This window comes from Gouania willdenowi, chromosome 13 (assembly GCF_900634775.1).
Source record: "Gouania willdenowi chromosome 13, fGouWil2.1, whole genome shotgun sequence".
In the NCBI taxonomy this organism is placed as follows: domain Eukaryota; kingdom Metazoa; phylum Chordata; class Actinopteri; order Blenniiformes; family Gobiesocidae; genus Gouania; species Gouania willdenowi.
This window is the reverse complement of record NC_041056.1, coordinates 4,113,283-4,135,516: the sequence shown is the minus strand read 5'-3', so window position 1 is coordinate 4,135,516 and position 22,234 is coordinate 4,113,283. Positions and strand designations below refer to the sequence as shown.

At 38.5% G+C, this 22,234-nt stretch overlaps 1 protein-coding gene across 1 annotated transcript in view; it reads right to left on the bottom strand.

Moving 5' to 3' along the window:
• The window catches only part of LOC114474821 (LHFPL tetraspan subfamily member 6 protein), a 106,878-nt gene that overhangs the window by 4,704 nt on the left and 79,940 nt on the right, over positions 1-22,234 (bottom strand). The window contains exon 3 of the mRNA XM_028465359.1: positions 3,551-3,649. Within this exon, the coding sequence (XP_028321160.1) occupies positions 3,551-3,649 (99 nt within the window). The remainder of the gene's footprint in view (positions 1-3,550; positions 3,650-22,234) is intronic.

The following is a 22,234-nucleotide window of genomic DNA, read 5'->3' as shown; positions in this document are numbered from 1 at the left end:
TTAAATTGGCAAAAAAAATAAACATAAAATTTGGTGGTTAAAAGTGACATTAATGGGTCAACATATACAACATTAGGTTGGAAAAGTGCTTAAAATGTCTTAAAAGTGGGGGAAAATGTGTAGAAGAGGCTTTGAACTGTGACGGAGAAGTGGCAGAAATGGGTAATGTAGCCAAATTGCAATAAAATGAGCAAAAATATGGCAAGAAAAAGAAATGAAAATAGGTTAAAATATGACAAGTTTGGTGTAGTTGCAGGAAAGGGCAAAAATGGGCTCAAATTGTTCAAGAATGATTCTTCGTTTCTTGAAGGCATCTGGCGACCCCATCTCAGTGTCTCGCGAACACAAATGGGGTCCTGACCCCAGGCTTGAGAACCCCTGCTTTAGTGAGTAAGAAAAAACGAAAGTCTGACAGGAATCACTAATTCAGCATATATAAAAAAAAATGTTTTTCCAAATGTTGCAAACTTGATAAATCGGTATCTTATTTTATATAATCTACTAGCAGTAGTAAGAAAAGAACCTGCAGTTGTAGTTGTGTAGTGTGGATGTATCACCGTAGTCCTGTTGTGCTTTGATAAAACAGCAAATTACTATTTGTATGATGGTCCTGATAACAGCCGCTGCATACAGAGCACAAACCCAGCTGCTGCCTATTCCCAGCACATACTGTATTTATGGTTATAAAACACTTTGGAAATAGAAAGCAGTGGACGCTCTGCTGAATTCTTATCGCGTGTTTTAAACCCCCGAGAAGTCGTATCTCTTCAGCTGACGACAGCAGCCAGCTTGGAGTGTTTTCTGCAAACAGGAAAAAGGCTTTTCTACCTCGGCACATTAGTTTGGTGCTGGTTATAGTCACAGTACCACAGAGAAGGAAGGTTGGTTCATACACTTCAAGCTTTCCAAGCACAATCTGTGTTATTGTTTTTTTCTTTCGGTTTGTTTAGTTGGAACTAACTCCTTTATTAGAGATTTACACTATGTTGCAAAACGTACTCAATCACCCATTAATCATTTCATACAGGTGTTGTAATTGTAACTATTGTAGTCTATGATGGAAATGGCCCACCCTGTACTTTACACTATAAATTCAATGAGTATATACTGTCGACTAAACGTAAGATTAGGCCAAAAAATGAAAAAACCAACAAAAATCTGAGGCTAAATATCTGTTGATTCTCCACCTTTGAAAGTTCTGAAAGCATTTTAAGTGAGAAAGTGACCAAGTAGAATATCAACATGTGATATATTCAGATAACTTCAAAAGAAGAGCCCTATTTACAAAAGTGTAAATAAAAATAATGGAAGACAAGGAGAGATGCTTTTATTTTGAAAAGGGGAGGTTTGATTTTTAGCTTGAAGCTGGTCCCAGGACCGTTTTACGTTTCGCTCACAATGCATCATGGGGCGGTTGAGTATGACTAGTGTGCCTACCTTGCATACTTTCCCCATATAGTATACTGTACATCCGGGTAGTTTTCATGTACTTTTTTCATACAATGTGATGTGAACGCACTACATACTCATTTTGACGTCAGAACTAGTACAAGTAGTACGTTAATATGACATTTAGAACGCTCTCTAATTCTAATTTAGGATTTAATCTGATTTATCAGGTTTTACTTTGTACAATATATTGGTGCTGGAAAATGTCTCTTTTTGTGACTATTTGGGTGAGTATGATTTCAACAATTATATTATTTCTTTCCGCCAAAATTTCTAACAGTGGAGCAATTTGGGAATAACAGAACATCACCCTTAAAGGGCATCTGGTTTCTGCATAATCAATGGTTTTAACGACCAACAAACCTAATGTGGCCTTCAGGTTAGCACAAGAACTTCATGAAATAGGTTTCCATGGAAAGGTATAGGATGCAGTAGATTTATCCTCTGCAGAAACAGAGTTTCAAGTCATTTCTCTCCAACTGGCCATCTGATGGATGAGTCTCATTTTCAGTTGCAATGAAAACGATTCCTCTCTGATTGTGTAAAGTTTGAAGAGTGACTGCTGCCATTGCTGTTCCGACCCAGCCGTGCAATACTGCACAAACCAAGGTACCTTCAAAACATGGATGAGTGAGTTTGACACAAAGTCTCTATCTCAACCTGACAGAACATGGTTGGGATAGAGTGGAGACTACGAGCCACGCTTTCACACACTCCCGAACACACTCCTACACCTTGTGGTTAGCCTTTCCAGAAGAGCTGAAGCTGTTTTAGCTGCCAACGATGAGTGGATACTCGTAACAAAATGATGTATATTTATTCCTATGTTTGTTTTTAGAATAGATGGTGCTAGCAGGACTGAAAAAGCACTAATGCTGCATTCACACCGGATGTGTCACGAAATGTTTGTGTGAGCAGATTACATACAAAGTCAATGGATAACTTGTGTGGCGGTGCGGTCCAATCCGCGCGTCAAGAGCGTTGGTCTTGCGAGTGCGCTCCCGATCTTTTGTCATATCCACACATTTGCGAGAATTGAAAATATTGAACTCCTGCAACTGTTTCTTCATATCGAAAGCCAATCATAGTCTTTGTTGATGATGACGTCAGGCCGTCGACACCGATCTGTTCACCCATTCAACCATGGAGTAGACGCTGTGTGTGACCACCTGGAGCTGTATGACACAGCCTTTATAACCAGGAAAGATTTGGCATGGAGGAGAATCAGCGAGGAGGTGGTAGTAGCAGGTAAAAGTTCTCTCTGTAGTTTTCATCTTTGAAAGTCGGCACTGAGCTAGCATAGCATTAGCCGCTAATCACCCCGGCTTTTTTCACTGGTGGTTTATGTTCGTGAGAGGAGAAAAAGGAGCGCAGCTCCTCGCTTCAGCAGACAGTGAAACTCGCCGAGTTAGATGTGTCGCTGGTGGGCGGGGCTTCACTTCAAACGGGCATATGAAGCGAATGGGGACATTTTTTGATGCAGGTGCCGCAGAAGATGCATTCGGTGTGAACGCAGCATAAGGGTGCATTCACACCGGTTTAGTCCTGCACTTGATCTGAATAGGCGGAGGACAGCTCATCATTTTATCATCTTGGTTTGGCTCGATTTGCGTTCAGAGAAGGACTTCTGATCTGCTCTAATCAGCCTCTGGTGCAGTTACATGAGCTATTACTGGAGTAGAGACTTCTCTAGGCAGAAAAACAGAAACCAGAAGAAGAGGCTCTCATCTATGGGTCAAAGTCAGCATCTTCCTTCTCAGTTTGTTCTTTCACAACATTCAACAATGGAGCAGCAACAAGTTGTCGTGCTTTTGGTTGTTTTAAAGCCCTGTTTTGCACCTTTGCCATCTCTCTTGATGACCCACAATGCTGTGCACTCTACCTTATCGCCGATACTTCCTGTGTTTGATCTGCTCGAAGAGCGGTTGTGTTCACGGTGCTCCTAATCGCCCTCGGTAATATATATACTGTATATATATATATATATATATATAAGTTTTAACCGCTCAAGGGTCTGTCTGTGTGAACGCACTCTAAGTTTATAGCAGCCAACTCAGTAAGATGGTAAAAACTTGTTATACGTCATTTGACATAGACTTACCGAGCTGAAACTGGTCTGAGCTGTTGTTGCAGGTTTGTTGAACTTCCTCACTGTCCCATCCCAGAGGATAGAGGGCACAGCCTGAGCCGATGAGCAAACCTTTGAGAGAAATAGAAAAGAGGTGTAGGGTCAGTTTCAATGGAAACAATAGAAGGGCAATGTGGGGAAAAATCAATCTTTGTCAAGGCTCAGCTCCCTGTGGGAAGTCGTTTTTTTGGGGAAACCTTGTAACAGCAGGTTTTTATAAATAACAGTTATTTTATAAACAGTTTTTTTATTTTTTTTATTTTATTCTGTGTTGCTTTCAGATATTCAGCAACTGAAGTGAAATAAATAGAAGCAACCTTGAAACAAACCTCACATTCCTTTGTAAGGTGACACAGATAAGGATATTACCTCTACACCTTGTTTCAAACGTAACAAAAACCAAGCACTCTTCTCTTCTGCCAGCCTCATAACAACACTGCTAATGAGCAACCAGCGTATGCAAATAGCTTTGCAATTTCTCACAGTGGATCAAAAAAATCCACACAATTTTCCTGGTACACAATAATTACAGTAAAACGACCTTGAGGGACTACTTCATGTCACTGATTAAAGAGACTTTGAACTCCACTTAAAGCTGCACGCTAACACAAGGGTAAAAAAAAAAAATCATGTCAAGGTCTTTACATTAAGGATTAATATCTTTAATATTTGCCTACAACCAGGTCTTGACAAGTTATTCCCTGAATGTCAAGTCTTGTCTACTAAAATTACACTTCTCAGCGCCTTGCTAGGTGGCTTTGCCATCACATTAGCTTAATCCTCTCAGATGTGTCTGGCCTGCTATCACTTTTTTCAGATGTGAGGATTTTCCTGAAGGAAAGAAAAAAAACCAGCGGCTTCCAAACTGATCACGTTTCCATCCACGAACCCTGTGTTTCATCTGAACCAGATAACAAGCAGGGAATAATCCAGGAGCTAATGCAGATTGGCTCGACAAACTGGCTAACATTTGAGACGGGGGAGGCAAAGTGAAGAAGACAACGGTCGCAGCCAAAAGGACGATGAATGTCACAGAAGCAGCTCTGGGGGGGGGGGGTGGGGGGGGGGGTGGGAAATAAAGTGGCTGACTTAGGTCCAGTTGGTAGAAAATCAACTTGGTGAAACTCTGGCATGTTGATGAGAAAGAAGTGGATATAAAAGAAGAAAAAGAGGCTCTGAACAAGATTGCATCGTTAAAGCTTCGGCTCAGAAACAATCCGAGTGGTTTTACCTTCAGACTCCTCAGAAACTTTCTGTTTTCTACCTAGAAATAATACCTTCAGCACAAGGGTTCAAAATCTTCACCATTCACTTTTTCTTGCCATATTTTTGCTCCTTTCAATGCATTTTTGCTACATTACTACCAGTTCTGTCACTTCACCATCAAATTTCAATGCATTTTCTGCACATTATAATGTATTTTATTATAAACCCTTTCCACCACTTTATCCCACCTAATGTCGCACATGTTGACCCCTTATTGTCTTTTAACCTCTTTTCACAATATATCATGCTTATTTTTGCCAATTTAACCACATTCATGATTTTCTCATGCCTAATTTAAATAATAATCCCAACATTTTTAAATTCCATTACCCACTCTTTTTAATGCATTTTTGCTAAATTATTCCCATTTTTACCACTTCTCCGTTAAATTTCAATGCCTTTTCTGTATATTTTCCTTTTCCCATTTTCAAGACACTTTTGGCATTTTTAAACCCTTTTCCCACTTAATGTTGCATATTTTGACCCATTGTTAACCCATTTTCACCACATTTTATGTTTATTATTTGCCAATTTAAACACATTCACGATTTTTCATGCCCATCATTTGACAGTTAAAACAATTTTTTTCCACAATTTACACACAATTTTTAACTAATTTTCCTGGTTTTTAAAACCCCATTTTTCCACCTTTTCCAACATTTTTGATCACTTTTAATCCGTTTAGCTTCTGATTAACACAAGGATTTACATCTCTAAGATGACTATATACTATGGCGCAAATAATAGTAAACATCCTGGATAACAGTGAATATTATTCAGATAAATAAATAAATATGGTTATCACAGATTCATAGAACAATGGACCATCATTTTGCTGACTTTATGGAAGCTCTCCCCTTTATTCCCCCTTATAGAGCTCCATAGGTACAGTGGGGGTCCCCGCTCCGTGGAACCTTCATATTTTGGGGATCGTGGGCTGAAAAGGTTGAGAACCACCGCTTTAGCAGAGCAGCAAGGATCAGTAAAAGAGAGGCAATGAATGTGAACGTGCTTTCAATGCAATCATGACAAAAAACGCATCATCTGCATCGTACAAGTGCGCTTTTAACGTGTTTATTTGAATGCTTGTTTTTGTAATGTCATCGAATCTCCTGAGTGGATTTGTACCATTAAAGACTGTACAGCAAGCCAAGTAAATGTATTCATGATTAATATTAAACAATATTAAAAATTCTCTTTCAAGTGTGGCGCAATCTCACCATCCAGCAGAGAGCAATCAAGACGAGTTGTCTTGAAGTTACCCAACCGTTACATAATCTATTCTGCAAAGCATTCTGTTTATTGTTTTAAGTTGAAATACTTTGATTAACAGTGTTTTTCAAACAATCAAACTGCCTGTGCATTTTCTAACAGGCGTCGGAGAGAAGAAGAAGTAGAGCGAGGGCGGGAAGCGTTCGCTGCATACTTTCCACATCAGGTCAGAAAGATCATAACGATGACTGTGAACAATGAAAATTACTCATTGACTACAGGCAGGAAGGAAATGTTCACTGTTTTTTTGAAAAGATGAGAGCTGTTTTTCATCACAGAAGCTTTAAATCACGACGGCTCACTTTCTTTCTGTTGTTGTAGAGCAGACATCTGTCCAATTTTATGTGTCCCCCAAAGCAAAGGTAAAAAAAATGGCAGAAAAATATGCAAAACAAAAGCAAGACTACATTACTAAGTACAAATAATCATAACGTTGCAGGAAAATAAAGTAAAAGACAAGAAAAAGACAGAAAATATTCAAAAAACACACAAAACTATTACAAATATGACAGTAATAAACCAAATTACTCCAAATACAAAACGACAACAAAAACACACAAAATGACAAAAAAAATATACAAATTTACAAAAAATGACAATAAAACGACACAAAAAATTACTTACAGCACTAACAAAAAAAGAAAACTGACAACACAAATACACAATATGACTTCAAAAAACATTTATTTTACTGGAAAAACACACAAAAGGAAAACAGAAATGCACAAAATGCCTCATAATCAGCAAGACAACAACAAACAGACAGAAAAACACACACAATCACTATAGAAACTGTTCATTCTTTCCTGTGTTAACTGTGTTAACGCTCACATTGATCATTATTCTGACATGAATGTTGATAATGTGACCCTTCCATCAAACAAACACGTGTTACAGTGGATAAAGATAAAGCAGTGGGTGGAATCCAGGCGAGCGCTTACATAAGTATACATAATTTCCCTAATGCAACTAAGACAGCGACAAAAAAAAAAAAAAAAAAAAGCACACTAATCAGGAACAAATATTTAAACGCAGGGTTAAATTCAGTCTGTCAAATATGGTTTCATAATATCCTATTTATTCACTTGATTGATTGATTTTTCACAGGATGGATTGGGTAATGCTCTAAATCCCTTCCTCCACTGTCTCTATTATTGAACATTGGATGTAAGAGAAGCTGGTAAATGGGATGTAAGGGAAGAAAAAAAAAAATAAAAATACTGAGTGTTTGTGAGCTAAGCTGTTAGAGAGAAGTGTGGAGTTGTAAGGCTGTTGTTGACGGATACGTTTTGCTTCTCATTCCCTCGACACAGATACACACACACACACACACACACACACACACACACACACACACACACACACACACACAGACGCTGGAGGATTTGTGTCATTCAGCATGTGGTTGTCAGCTCTCGGCCACATTCCTCAACATTTTAAACATGTGATCAGTTAAACTTCAGCTAAATCCTACTAACGTGACCTCAAATCAGACACAGCAGGAACATATTTAGGCAAAGCAAATTTAATCCTAGGGTACATTTTATACACACAGGCGACTTAAATGTGCTTTACATGGATAAAGATGATGTATTTAGATGGAAATAATAAAATCTTGACTCAAAATTCAAGAAGGTCCAGTAAGCAACTGTTTCTAGATTTGGAAAGTCTCATCATTTTGGGTAAATAATGTTTAAGTAAGTAATGTTTTATTTATATAGCATCTTTCACAGACAGAGGTCACAAAGTGCTTCACATATCAGCTCATTCACACACCAATGGGACAGAGCTGCCATGCAAAGCGCTAGTCAACCACTGGGAGCAACTTGGGGTTCAGTGTCTTGCCCAAGGACACTTCGACACATAGACCGGTGTAGGCCGGGATCGAACCCCCAACCTCTCGATCAGAGGACGACCAGGGTAACTACAAGTAGCCTTGTAGTTACAGTAATGTAACAACTGAACATTTACATAAAGCTATAGGCACAACCCAGATGTCGGCTTCAGATCGTGCATTGGCATTCTACTCCTAATGCGTCATTTTGTTTTTTTTTCCCCCAAAATCGGTGACACCACTTATTAAATTGTAGAAATGTAAAATGTCACTTCCATGAAGCTGTTTTTTTTATGCTGGAGCTCTTTTAGCTATGCTGCTGAAAATACATTAATGATCATGAACTGTCTCTCTTTATTTTGTCCACACATAATAAGCTATTTAGTGGTCGTATATATTTTTTTTTGTTGTTGTTTTTGTGATATTGTCATATTCCTATCAGATTTAAGTAAATACTCGACTATGGATATGGAGATATTTATACTAATTGAATGATCCGAGCTAAATAAAGGTTAATATAAGCTGTAGAGAGGTCGGTCGCACTGAGCGTCTTTAATCCATCGGCCAAACGCCGATGTCTCTGCGACGTCTGCCCAATGAGCAAACACTCTCCGTAACATCGTCGGCGAGATGTATGTGTGCTATCAGGGAATGTTCTCCTATTTACAAAATAAAAATAGAGCAGAGTTTCAAATTAAGTGAAAAATCAATCAATTTCTTAACAGTCTAGACCAGGGTTGTTCAACCTTGGAGTTGTGACCCCATGTGGGGTCGCCTGGAATGTCTAGTATCGGTATCTGATAAAAAAACAAAAAAACTTACAGATCACTTGTAAACAGATGTCACGACTGGCTTTTAAACTTCCTGAAATTGTGCCAAACATGCGTAATACATTTCATTGAGGTAACTTTTGTCTGCTGTATTTCCACCAATTTTGTGCAAGATTTGACGTCTGTTAATTTCCTAACGTTGCTACACATCATACCAACCGTTTCATGCTGGAAAATTTCATGTCAATGCGTGATGTTGTCCCAAAATATGTCAGTGAAGGTTTAGTCTGTGTAGTTATTTTCATTTCAGGGGATGATATTACATCATATTTTGTGCAAGAGTTGACATTTCCTTCTTTTTGCCCACCTGCTTATACGAAGAAAAATATGCATGTAAAAACATGAAAATAATTTTAAAATAATAATATTGCCATTTCGGATAAATCAGAAAATCAGAGGTCATATATACTGTATAGTAATGTAGTTGTTTGTTATCCACTTAGCTTTGATAGTTAACCTTACAACTCAAGGGAAGCATATAGAAAGGTGTCCAAGAACAGAGCTTTGAGGAACCCCTCAGGGTTTTATTATTGGAGTCTTTTGCAGTGTAACTCAGGAATCTTGATCTGAAATCAATCTTGGGGCAAAAAAAAATGTACAGCAATGGTGTGCACAACACTACAAAACATTAAATTGCAAGCTAGGCTAATATTTACATGAAATATATCATGAGTATCTGCTCTCTGCATGAAAACAAAGATCAGTCTTGAAATGTTTATGTTCTTTGAATAAATCATCACAGTAATCCTATAAACTCTTTCACTGCAGTGAAAATGTTGTCCTTCCATCTTTGCTATGCAAATACACCAAGCTACTTCTGTTCTAGCCTGGAGGCAAAAGCAACCGAACCCCTTCCTGGAACGAGCGGCAGGTTTACCCAGATTCTAAATTTGATACCAAATAGTGAACAAATCAATAAGCCACACACAGAACGTTGTAGTGTTGTTTATCCCTTTAGGGGTCATAAGTACTCCCTGTATATTTATTTTATGGCATTTCTATGTGTTACAAGTATATAAAGAGACTCGGAGCCTCATTCTTTTGTTTAGAAATAGATTGATTCATGTCTCCATGTACCACCTGCCATCTGCTAATGTACCCCCGAGGGTACATTCTAGCCTCGTGGCCCCACCCACAAAACGTAATATTGTTTCTCATTAATTTCCTGTTTCTCATAAAGGAGTTTTACATTAATGGAAGCTGGGCGAGTTTGTGTGTGATTATGGATTTCTATTCTCGGTGGGTGAGTGATTCAAATAACAAGCCCCCCCCCCCCCCCGCCCTGGACTTCCTATTTCATTACATCTGATTGTAAATGTTACAGCATTGTCAGACCTCCAGGACTGGACTTGGTCGATCCAAACCCAAATACTTTTAGATCATTTTTAGCGAGGTACACACACACAGGTTTTTAAATCTGGTCGAACGATATCTGACAACAGTCTAATGCTGTATTCAAAGGATTTTCAGACCTCCTACTTGAAAATGTGACCAGGAACGCCACCTGAAGTCAGCCTTTCTCCTTTTTAAGATATTTTTACGTGCAGCCACGGAGCTCATAGAGGCTGATGTCCGAGTTGCCGTGAACGCAGCGTTACGTGTTTTTACCCAGCTTTATATAAACCAGGGGTGCCCAAATTCTGCTCATTGAAGGGCCAAAACTAAACATTCATGTTGCACGGCATGAAAATAAATATGCCAATAACATAACTGTGCAAAATAAACACTTAAACATCTAAATGTCTTCAAAGACATTTAGTGCAATATAAATTCAACAAAATGGGACACAACATACCCCGCCTATACAATCAAATTTTCCCTGTCTTGAACAATCCTTTAAAACTCGAGAAAAATAATGTAATTTGGCATCAGCTTTCAGTGTTTTTCTCATAAATTAATGTACTGTATAACATACATTTTTATAGTTTAGAAAGTATCAAAAAATCAAAATAACAATTTCAAATATGGGCAGCGGGCCAAATCCAATTGCTTGCGAGCCAACTTTGGCCCGTGGGCCCCAAGTTGGACAACCCTGATATAAACAGTTTTCATTAGTATTTTTGTTGTTGGTCTGTTGTGTACAATATAAATAAAATATGTTTCACATGAGATTAATGCAGATATACGCAGCCTTATGGAAAAAGAGTTGCTCTAATGCCAATGTTGATGTGGATCTAAAGCAAAAAATGTTGTTATAATCTTGAAATGTGAATATCGTAAGTTTTATCTGACCACTTTTAAACTTTTCCAAAATCTTAAAAGGGAAAATTCCTTTAGATTTTGAGCAGATGGTCATCTGATGATGAAATCACTGCAGAACTCTGTGAAACTGTGACAGGCTAAGCTGGCGTACGGCACCACGCGGCTGTTGAAGATGCAGCGCTACAGCTACATGTCACGGTGAAGCAGTGAGACAGAACAGATTGTAGATGAGTCAAATCTGCCACCAGAAGCACTGTGTCCTTCCACAGAGCGAGTTTGGCTTGAAAATAAAGAGTTTTCCCTCTGTATGCCACACTCGGGTTTTCTTAGCAATCAGATGGCGTCTAAGTGCCTCCTTATCGAGACAGAACAGAAATGTTTACCTTGTTAGCTGTGGCTTTTGTTGAAACACTGGGGGCAGTTTAGCATTTGTCTTTAGAGCTATGACTTTGAGTTGATGCCTGACAGACTTCAGAGGTCGGGGGAGCAAAAAGGATTGAATAGAATCGAGTGAGCAGCCCAAGACGAGGCCAAGCAACTTTCTCCCAGATCGAGTTTCAATTGATCTCCATGTGGCCATTACAGGAACGATCTCAGGCCTAATGGCTCCTCCAGAAAGCTCTCCTATGAAGTGGCAAACAGTGGGAATAAATGGACTTTTATCACCACACTGAAGCAGTCTCAAAGCGCTTTACATAACAGCTCATTCACCCAATCACTCTCACATTCACACACCAGTGGGACAGGACTGACATGCAAGGCGCTAGTCGACCACTGGGAGCAAATTAGGGTTCAGTGTCTTGCCCAAGGACACTTCGACACATAGTCAGATACTGGGATCGAACCCCCAACCTCTCGATCAGAAGACGACCCTCTACCACCTGAGCCACGGTCGCCTATGAAAGACAATGAGACCCAAACGCCCCTGTTCAGTCATAAACCCGGCTCTAATGGAGTGATTATTTCATCTTGCCTCAGATTTCATCATCAGAGCAGAGACGAGTTTTAAAAACATACTTTTGGTGGTTTTAAAAAGCTCACACAGCAGAGTTCTTATTCCACCAGAGTTGAGCTATTGTTCCCCATCCATTTTCTGTCAACGCTTTTTTTCTTTTTGTTACCTTTTCATATACCCCACATTCTCTGATTTCATGAGTGCTGATGTCTATTGTCAAGCCTTCCTGCTTTCTGTCAAGACCCAAGGAATTTCTTCACCCTCCTTTATGCGGCGAGACAATACCATTCAAGGTTATCATTCAAGAGGCCAAAGAGGATAAGTGGGAGGGGGAGTTGGAGTTTAAACTCCCAGAGAAATTTGGGTGAACAGAGGTTTACGGTGGAGATGTGCCCGAGTGAGTTGACATGATGTAAGACCGGTACGGAAGATCGGAAAAAGCGATAACCACTCACAGGAAGTCAAGCTCCCTAAACATCTTTATGGACCCTTGAGGTATTTCTTGAATCTTTGAAATAAAGACATTTTCCAGACTGAAGGAGAGTCTTAAATTCAAATTGTCCACATCAGTGGTTTTGAAAACTATATTTTTCTTAAACTACAGAGCATAATAATGTAATGAACGAGTGATGACACATTTTAAAAACTTTTCATGTAAATAAGAAAAAAAAAAACAGTATTTAATTCAGTGGTTCACGACCTTTTTTGGATTGACCACATTTTGATATCAACAGTTTCTTGCGAATTTCTAGAATTAGTTTTTGATCATGTTTGAGCTCAGATATTTTAGTTTTCTATTTCAAAAAGTGAAAGTACAGAAAAACGGTTGTTTAAAATTGTGTTGTTTTAATAAAAAAAAAAAAACAAAAACAAAAAAAATATATTAAAACATTTCAAAAATCTATTTTACTTTTTCAGAAATTTCAGGCAACCCCATTTAAACTCCAGGTGACCCCCACATGGGGTCCTGACCCCAAGGTTGAAAAACACCGATTTTATGGCTCCTGAATAGATTTATTTCTATAGTTTTTATCATTTAGACACTTTATTTGTTAAGTTTCCACTCTCTCGCTCTCTCTCTCTCTCTCAAGTAGTGCTATTGCGTTCCCCTGGGGGTACACACACCCCTATTTGAGAAACACTGGTCTACATGCTAATGAGAGGCTATCACCAGCATTTTTAAGGCCAAGTTCCCACGGCAACATCAACCTAAACATACCACGTGATGACAACTTGGTCCGCACACCAATCCCTCCCTGCATGTTAAATGATGTGCTCTGCTGCACTTGAAACACAAAGCACACATCAACACTTCTCACGTTGGCTTTTCAAAGATTCCCTTTCCGATTCCCTCCGCGGATACCGGCGCTTTTCTAAAGGGGGTTAGTGCGCTAAGTGTTTCAGCTGGTGAAGCTCCGGTGTTTAGTGTGAGCGTGAAAGGATGCAGTGTTAGAGATTCAGTTAAAAGCAGCAGAGATGATCGGTGTGATGCAGGATGAGAGGGATGCAAAGTAACAGGAGAGTGCATAAAGAAAGAGCTGAAGTCTGTGGAAGATGTAACGTGCATCGTTAAGTATAGAAACATTTGATGGAAGAGAAAAACCTGCTTCTCGTTTGCATACATTTACAGAGACGAAGATACACGGTTATGTCGATTATTTTGCCTAATGTAGTGTTTGATACAGATATTGTTGAAATGTTAATTCATTAATTCAGGTTTTTTCTTTTCATCTTATGAAGCAGTGGTTCTCAAACCACAACCATCACAGCAAACACAGTAAATGATTTTGTCACACTCCTCACCTTTAAAGCGATGCTGTGTCTTACTGAATCCATATATTCCATCAAAAGTGATCTCAAAATGTTATTAAGACATTCAAAAAGCCAATGAATCCCAGCATTTAGACCAAAACACACTAAAACTGCTGTTAAAAAAAAAGAAAGAAAGAAGAAAGCAGCTCCGCCCTGATTTCTTCTTACGTTTTTAGCTCTGTGAGGCTGACCGCGTCAAAAATCCTCATTTTTATTTCAATGTTATAAATTCATGATAATGCTTTCTGCATCATTTTTACTGCAGTATTATAAGCAACAGAAGAAGAACCAAGTCACATGACTCGAGCGCCAACCGTGAAGCGTAGAAGCAAGATAACTTGAAAAGTTCTGAAGGGATTTGGATGACATTTTCAGGAAAATTGAAGTTTAGCGATGTTCTGGCTTGCAAAAGAAAATACACACGCACACGCACACACACACACACACTGTGAATGGCCCTGAAACAAACTCTGTCAAACACAGTCAAGTCCATTCGTGACTTGATCATTGATGTCCAATTGCTGCAGCTAAAAGGCTTCTTACATTTATTCAAACTTGCCACAGTACTTTTCCCCTCCATTGCTCTGGTGTGTGTATCCTCAGGCAGATTCCAACACTCCTTTGGATGAAGTTACGAGGTCAAGTTCAACAAGTTATATTTTTGACCTCTTTTCTGTCTGAACCAGTGGAAACCGCTTTAGAAACATGTGCAACAGTAACTGGTTTGTTAAACTAGATCACATGACCTCGTTGATTCATTGTTTTTCCCTTTGCAACTTTAGACGAGAGGATGTTTCCATTGTAAAACTTGTTTAAAGCTACAAGAGAGGACATTTACTATCGGAAAAAGACAGTGTAGACCTCATAGATCAATAGATCAAATGTAATTTGCTCGAGAAAACACTCGGATTATTGCCACTGTCGGAAATGTTTTGAGAATTGCATTGTGGGTTGTGGAATCACAAAGACAGATGCATGGAAGTGTTCTTACTTCATTGTTACCGTGATTTCCCCCAAATTGTGACTTTCAAACTCATTAAACTCAATAAAGGAAAAACACTGTCTTACGGTACTTCAAAACATCCCACAATGCAATGGGCAAAACTGTTCTGAAAATGTCAGTGTTTACGGTGGAGATGAAAAATAACTTTTGAGCAGCGAAAATTTATATTAAATTTATATTTTTATTTTTTATTTTTTTTTTTAGAGCAAATACTCTGTTTTATTGATCTATGAGGCCTACATGATGTCTATAGCTGACACAAAATTATCATTTTCTTTAATCATTAGTATTTGTCTTTTTCTAACATGTCAACTTTTGGAATTAAATGTTCATCTGGGTGTAAGAAAAAAATCTGTTCGGTCGATACATCGCGATATTTCACCGTGCAATTATTGTATCGATCCAAAAAATGACCAAATTGATTTTTTTAATCATGTTTTTCAATGAAAAAAATAATTTAATTGCGCTAACTAATGCATAGTCAATTGTATTAAATCATATTATTGCAATTATAAGTGTTCATGGATCGTATATATTATTTTGATCATCATTGATTGTTTCCTTGTTGTACAGTTTTTTTGTTTCTTTTTGTTTTTCTTTCTTGTCTCTGCTCGAGACAAACAAAGAAATGAAATGAAATAAAAAAGTAACTCTGGTGAGGAGTCAGTGCTGTAAAAATGTTTTTAACTTGTCTTGTGCCAACTCTCCTCTAACGATATCAATGCTTCTCACGTCCATCCATCCGACAGGTCGACTGCCACTGGGCACAAAGAGCAGCAAGTGTTGTATTGATCCTTTTCGGTTCTCCTGCTCACGGCTTTCTGTCAAAGGCAGCTCTTATCTAATCACAATGCTCATTTGTCACAGTTTCCGTGGGTGAGCAGTAATTAATAAGCACAGCCAATTAGCAGCGCTAAATGACCCTTTTTCATCAATAGGCGGTGTTCAAAGTGCTGTTTACGCCACAGTTGAGTTGAGTTTCACACAGCAGTGCAGAAGCTGATGATGGAGGAACGAGAACATCTTCTGGATGTGTGGAGAGAATACGCTTTTCACACAGGGCTGTAGATATTCCCTGTATGTGTCATTCTCTCCAGTGACCTCAACCATGTCCCACTGATCTCATTGTCAATTGGGCACCCCCCTCCCCTTCTTCTTTCTTAGAGGTCAGATATAGGAGGCATGTGTGGATGAGGACTGAGAATTCAGCAGCAGACGAAGGAATTGTATCTTTGGGTGTTTGCAAAATGCACGGCATATCTCACCTTCCTGTTGTAAATCCAAGCACCGGTGTGTTAAAACTCAGTAGGAAAACTCAAACGTGAAAAGGAGTGTGGAAGTAATGGTTAATCATCAATGAAAAAGCTTCAGTTTGTCGTGTTGTAGTACACGAGACCACTTTTGAGGATCTTCGGTTATGTTGTAAACGTCACACTCTGTACTATGAACGTCACACTCAATGAGTATATACTGTCTACTATATACTGTAAGTATGATTAGGTTGATGACCGTTCCCACTGAAGTATACTTCCAAGTTTCCCAAGATGCATTTGGAATCTACAAGGACAAAAACCTGAATCACACTGAGACTAAATATCTCCATTGAAAGTTCTGAGAACTTTTTAAGTGAGAAAGTGACCTGGAGTGTCAAACTCATTTTAGTTCAAGGGCCACATACGACCCAGTTTGACCTGAAGTGGGTCAGACCAAAATCTTTTTTTTTTTCATGTTTTTTGAAGGACAAAAAAACACAAATTGAAACTAAAGCATTAAAGCAGTTGATCAAAATTCCTTGACTTTGTAACTAATTTTCAGAAAATGTGCAATGTAATTTGCACAGAAATCTGTGGGATAATTTCCGAGAATTTTCCAGGTTTTTGAATATTAATATTACTGTAAATAATGTAGTACTACAACCTCCATCATATTTTATCTACAACTAATATGATAATTTACAAAAAGTCCTGTTTTTGCAGTATTTTTTACTTTAAACAAAATCTTCCTGAGGGCTGGACTCGATGCTCTGATGAGCCGAACTTGGCCCACGGACCTCGAGTTTGCCATATGTGGAGTATGTGCTCGTGTGATTCATAAAACTCGCGCAAACACATTTCATGCCAACATTTTAGAGATTTTTGGAGACCCTCCATTGTGCTACGGCCCAAACGTCCGGTTAACTTCAAAACAAGAGCCTTAATTACAAAAGCGTTCAAAAACTAATGGAAGACAAGAAGAGATGCTTTTATTTTTAAATGAGGATTTTTGATTTTTAGCTTGAAGCTGGTCCCAGGACAATTTAACATTCCGCTCGCAATGCATCATGGGACAGTTGAGTATGAATGTCCTAATATAGTATGATATACATCCGGGCATTTCTTGCATACTCAATCTTTCCATACTATCCAATGTGAATATACTACGTACTAAATTTCAGTATGAGTAGTGTTAGTATGACTTTTAAAACACAGCCTTGGTCTTGTCTCGTTCTCATACTGGCCAGACTCTGGATTTTCTGTCGAGACCAGCACTGATCTGCTATTCTTTGACTTTAATAATGTGATAATAAGGAGAAGCACTTGAAACGGTACCTGATTAATGAATGCTGTAATATGACTTAGACAAGCACTTAGCGTTAGCTCACTGATTAGAAGTCTTTTCCAGTGCCTGATGTGTCAAACACCTATAAAAACTCTCCCATCAGTCCATTGTTTTCTATTCAGAAATACTGTACCTCTGAACATCTCCTTTACATTCACCTCATAAACAAACATCATATTTTCAGATATTGAAAATAATCCTGCACTTTTCAGTAGCTTTTAAACACATAGAAGGATGATGACCTTGTTTCATGTAACTGATGTCCGACACAAGTAAAGAAGAAAGATTGTGAAGCTGACAACATTCTAACCAAAGGGTGATGATAAGCATGTTCTGGGGGTGAGATCCACTTTGTGGAGTTCTACAAATGTTGCTCTGCTAACTAGGTCACGTCCAATGTGTTGAGTAGACTCCTCCTTCCAACGAATGGCAGAAAAGGACAAAGGAAGGTGCATTTGTACACAAGGCGATTCAATTCAATGTGATTTACATGATTCAAAGTGAAACAAAAAAAAGCATAAATGGAGTTTAAAAATCAATTAGGAATGACAGGAGGCCCCGTGCCCAGATATCAGTAAATCCCTTCAGCGAAGCATTTCTGTTTTATTTATTTATTTCCATTTCATAATGAGCAGAAGACATGCTAACTCAAGGCCTTCTGGGAAAAGGGAAAAATCAAAGACGCAGCAATCTATGCTGTAATATTCATGCTAATAGCATCCAAATATGCAATGAATGTTTCATTAGCCTCCACACACACACACACACAGAGCCAGACTTCAAAATGCCTCTCTGACACTACAGGCTCATCATGTGAGCAGCTCCACACGGTAAACACAAAGAGCCGCCTTTGAAAGACAATGCCACGCTTCAGGGATTGAGAAAAAAAAAAAAAAAAAACAACTCTCACTGCCAAGTGTACAAAGTACCCATAGGCCTGTTTAAAGTCCTCAACCCACTGCATTCACTGAGACTTCTGGGACACACACTGAGTGATAGTTTTACATTTGGATATTGAGTTTTAATCAGTTTAAATAGTTTTACTTCACAGTTGAAAAGACTTGGTGTAAAACTTAAAAAGATGGGGTTAAAATTTAGATCACCAAAAGTATATAAATATTCTTGCTAGGACAGCGGACAATCATACAGGTGACCCCCACCCACGAAAGGCAAAGTGCCAGAGTATTTGGTCTGTATTGTGAGAAATGGGGAAGTTCAAAAATTTGTGACGGATAACAAAGCAGCTGGTGATTAAATAATGATGGAGGTCCTTCCTAAAATACAAGCTAAATAAAAGGAAGTCGAGTCGTGAATTGGAACAAAGCCATTCATACAAAGAATTGCTCCCATTTCTAGAAATGAGAAATAAAGTGACACAAAATGCTGAAACTTTTAATTAACTGCTGAAAATGGATGAAGGATTGGTTATGTTTAAAAATGATGTGCAACCACGTCTAAGACCCATTAGCATCTGAAGTACATTTGGTCACTTTTAGTCAGGTTGCATTTACAGTAGCTGCTGACTCGTTTTGGAAGACGACAAGTAGCCTATATTTAATACATCATTTAGTGAACGCCTAAATATATTTAGATAAGAAATGTATTACACACAGTTCCTTTGAGGATCAGGTAGGCTAGGCTAAATCAGAAGCTAGTGGATAGTCAATAATTGAAGTTGTGTACATTTAATCAATTGTGGATGCCAGCTCGGGGGTCAGCCCTATGTTCCCACAACCCATGAGTCCCACAGCCCTAATATTTCCAAGATACTTTTCAAACTTATGTTTAGGGTTAGGATTAGGATGTGTACTGTTTATTAAAGAATTATAGAAAGTTAAATGGGTGCTGGGTTTGTCACTCCACAGCATCCCCGTGTTGGAGTAGCACCGTTGAGCTCAAAAGACTTTGGAAGCGAGCTCTCGCCTTCAAATCACCAGCCGTGGGATAGAGTGGCGAAGCCCTAACTACCAGGGGTAGAGATGTGAAAATTGTGGGAACATAGGCACGCTCCCCCAGCTAGTAGCCTATATTTAATACACCATTCAATGAACACCTAAATATATTTAGATATGTACGGTAGCAACAGAAATGCATTACAGTTTCTTTTAAGGATCAGGTAGGCTAGGCTAATATGGAAGCTAGTGGATAAGCTGACAATTGTAGTTGGAAATGGTTAAAGCAACACCTGAAAGGTAGTTTTAGGTAGAACAGTTACATACACTTCTTTTGAGGATCAGGTAGGCTAGGCTAAATTGGAAGCTAATGGATACCAACAGTGGAAGTTGGAAATGGCTACACCAACTTCCTATAGCTAGATATACAGTGCCTTGCGAAAGTATTCATCCCCCTTGAACTTTTCGACCTTTTGCCACATTTCAGGCTTCAAACATAAAGATATAAAACTGTAATTTTTTGTGAAGAATCAACAACAAGTGGGACACAATCATGAAGTGAAACGAAATTTATTGGATATTTCAAACATTTTTAACAAATAAAAAACTTAAAAATTGGGCGTGCAAAATTATTCAGCCCCCTCAAGTTAATACTTTGTAGCGCCACCTTTTGCTGCGATAACTGCTGTAAGTCGCTTGGGGGACTGTATGTCTCTATCAGTTTTACACATTGAGAGACTGGAATATTTGCCCATTCCTCCTTGCAAAACAGCTGGAGCTCAGTGACGTTGGATGGACAGCGTTTGTGAACAGCAGTTTTCAGTTGTTTCCACATATTCTGGATTGGATTCAGGTCTGGACTTTGACTTGGCCGTTCTAACACCTGGATATGTTTATTTGTGAACCACTCCATTGTAGATTTTGCTTTATGTTTTGGATCATTGTCTTGTTGGAAGACAAATCTCCGTCCCAGTCTCAGGTCTTTTGCAGACTCCATCAGTCCTGTATTTGGCTCCATCCATCTTCCCATCACTTTTAACCATCTTCCCTGTCCCTGCTGAAGAAAAGCAGGCCCAAACCATGATGCCGCCACCACCATGTTTGACAGTGGAGATCCTCACTGAACTTTTGGAGAGAGTTTGCTGCACTGAAAGTAAAGGGGCTGAATAATTTTGCACCCCCAAGTCTCAATTTTTTATTTGTTAAAAATGTTTGAAATATCCAATACATTTCATTTCACTTCATGATTGTGTCCCACTTGTTGAAAATTACAGTTTTATATCTTTATGTTTGAAGCCTGAAATGTGGCAAAAGGTCGAAAAGTTCAAGGGGGCCGAATACTTTTGCAAGGCACTGTAGGTATATAATTCATTTTGGATGACAGCTAGTAGCCAACAGTATATTTAAAACACCATTCAGTGAACACCTACATCTTTAGATAAGTAGCAACAAAAATGCATTACAGTTATTTTAAGGATTAGGTAGGCTAGGCTAAATTTGATGCTAGTGGATAAGCCCACAATTTGCAGTTGGAAATGGTTAAAGCTACTAACTAAAAGGTACATTTAATCCATTTTGGATGACAGCCAGTAGCCTATATTTAATACAACATTCAGTGAACGCTTGAATATCTTTAGATAAGTAGCAACATAAATGTATTATATACAGTTATTTTGAGGATCAGGTAGGCTAGGCTAAATTTAAAGCTAATGGATAGCCAACAGTTGAACCTAAAAGGTATCTTTATGTAATGTTACACAATAAGGCTCAAACAGTGCATGTTTCACACTGTGACATTTGAAAGCTGGATATGTGAAAAAGGAGAAGACATTTTACAACATGTCAGGTGATCTGTGAGCAGCACAAAAGGCCAAGAATAATATTTCAGAGATCTGGCTGTGCTTTGCTTGACTCTTCTTGTGTTTGAAGCTCATGACATTCTGTACAATAGTAAATAGGTTCTGTGACCCAATAATCATGTAATATCTGCTTCATCCTCACGGTCAGGGATAAAATGTTATGGCAATGCAGCTTAAGCCAAACAGATGTCCAGAAAAAATCTATTTTTACGTTTTTGCAGCTAATGTGTGTCTACAACCATAAAAAATGAAGTAAAAGGATGTGGATTTCCCCCCAAAAAAAAGCCATAATCGTGACACTTGTTGTTACCTTAACATGATGAAATACACAAAGCGCCTGAGGGTTTTTCTGAAACTAGTGATTATATTTTTCCTTTCGGGCCAGATCACATGGTTAAATGTGATGTCTTGAGCTCTGCTTCTTGACAGCTGCATTCATTAAAGGTTCGTTTTGATGAATAGTCGGTTTTCTGTCAGTCAATCCCTCAGGCAAACTAAATTAAAAAAATGGTTAAGAGAAAAGAAATAAAACCAGTTGGATAAGTATGATGAATTAAAACCTAAGGGGTTGAGCGCCAGCAGGTGGCCTGAAAATGAAACAGTAATTACAGAAAATAGAGAAAACACCCACAATTATGTGCAATAAATTCCAGGCTTTGCTTTGCCTACTGCAGCACCTCCTAGGATAACATTTGAAAAAGTAATAAGAACAAACAATGGAGTCATTCAGCTTGGCCTTTTTTTTAGACTCAGGAATTTTATGACACTTCAGCCTCCGACCGACACATGGATCCAATCAAACAGGCCGCACACATTTACAGCCTGAGTCAAACCACCACACACTGTAAAAGCCAGAGATTAGAACAGAAAAGTAGAGAAATCTGTCTCCAAAACCACAGAAGCTGTGGTGTTTAAAACAATCTGCATGAAAACCGTAATAATGTAATATTTATTACCTCTATCAGTGATACAGACCAGTGGATCTCAAACTTTTTTGGCCCAGGTACCCCATCCTCTTATTTCTGAATCCAAGTATCCCTTTATAAGACTACAACATTTTGCTCAGAATTCTGTGAAAAAACAATTGGAATGAAACAGTATTTAGATTTATTTCTATAGTTTTTATCATTTCCA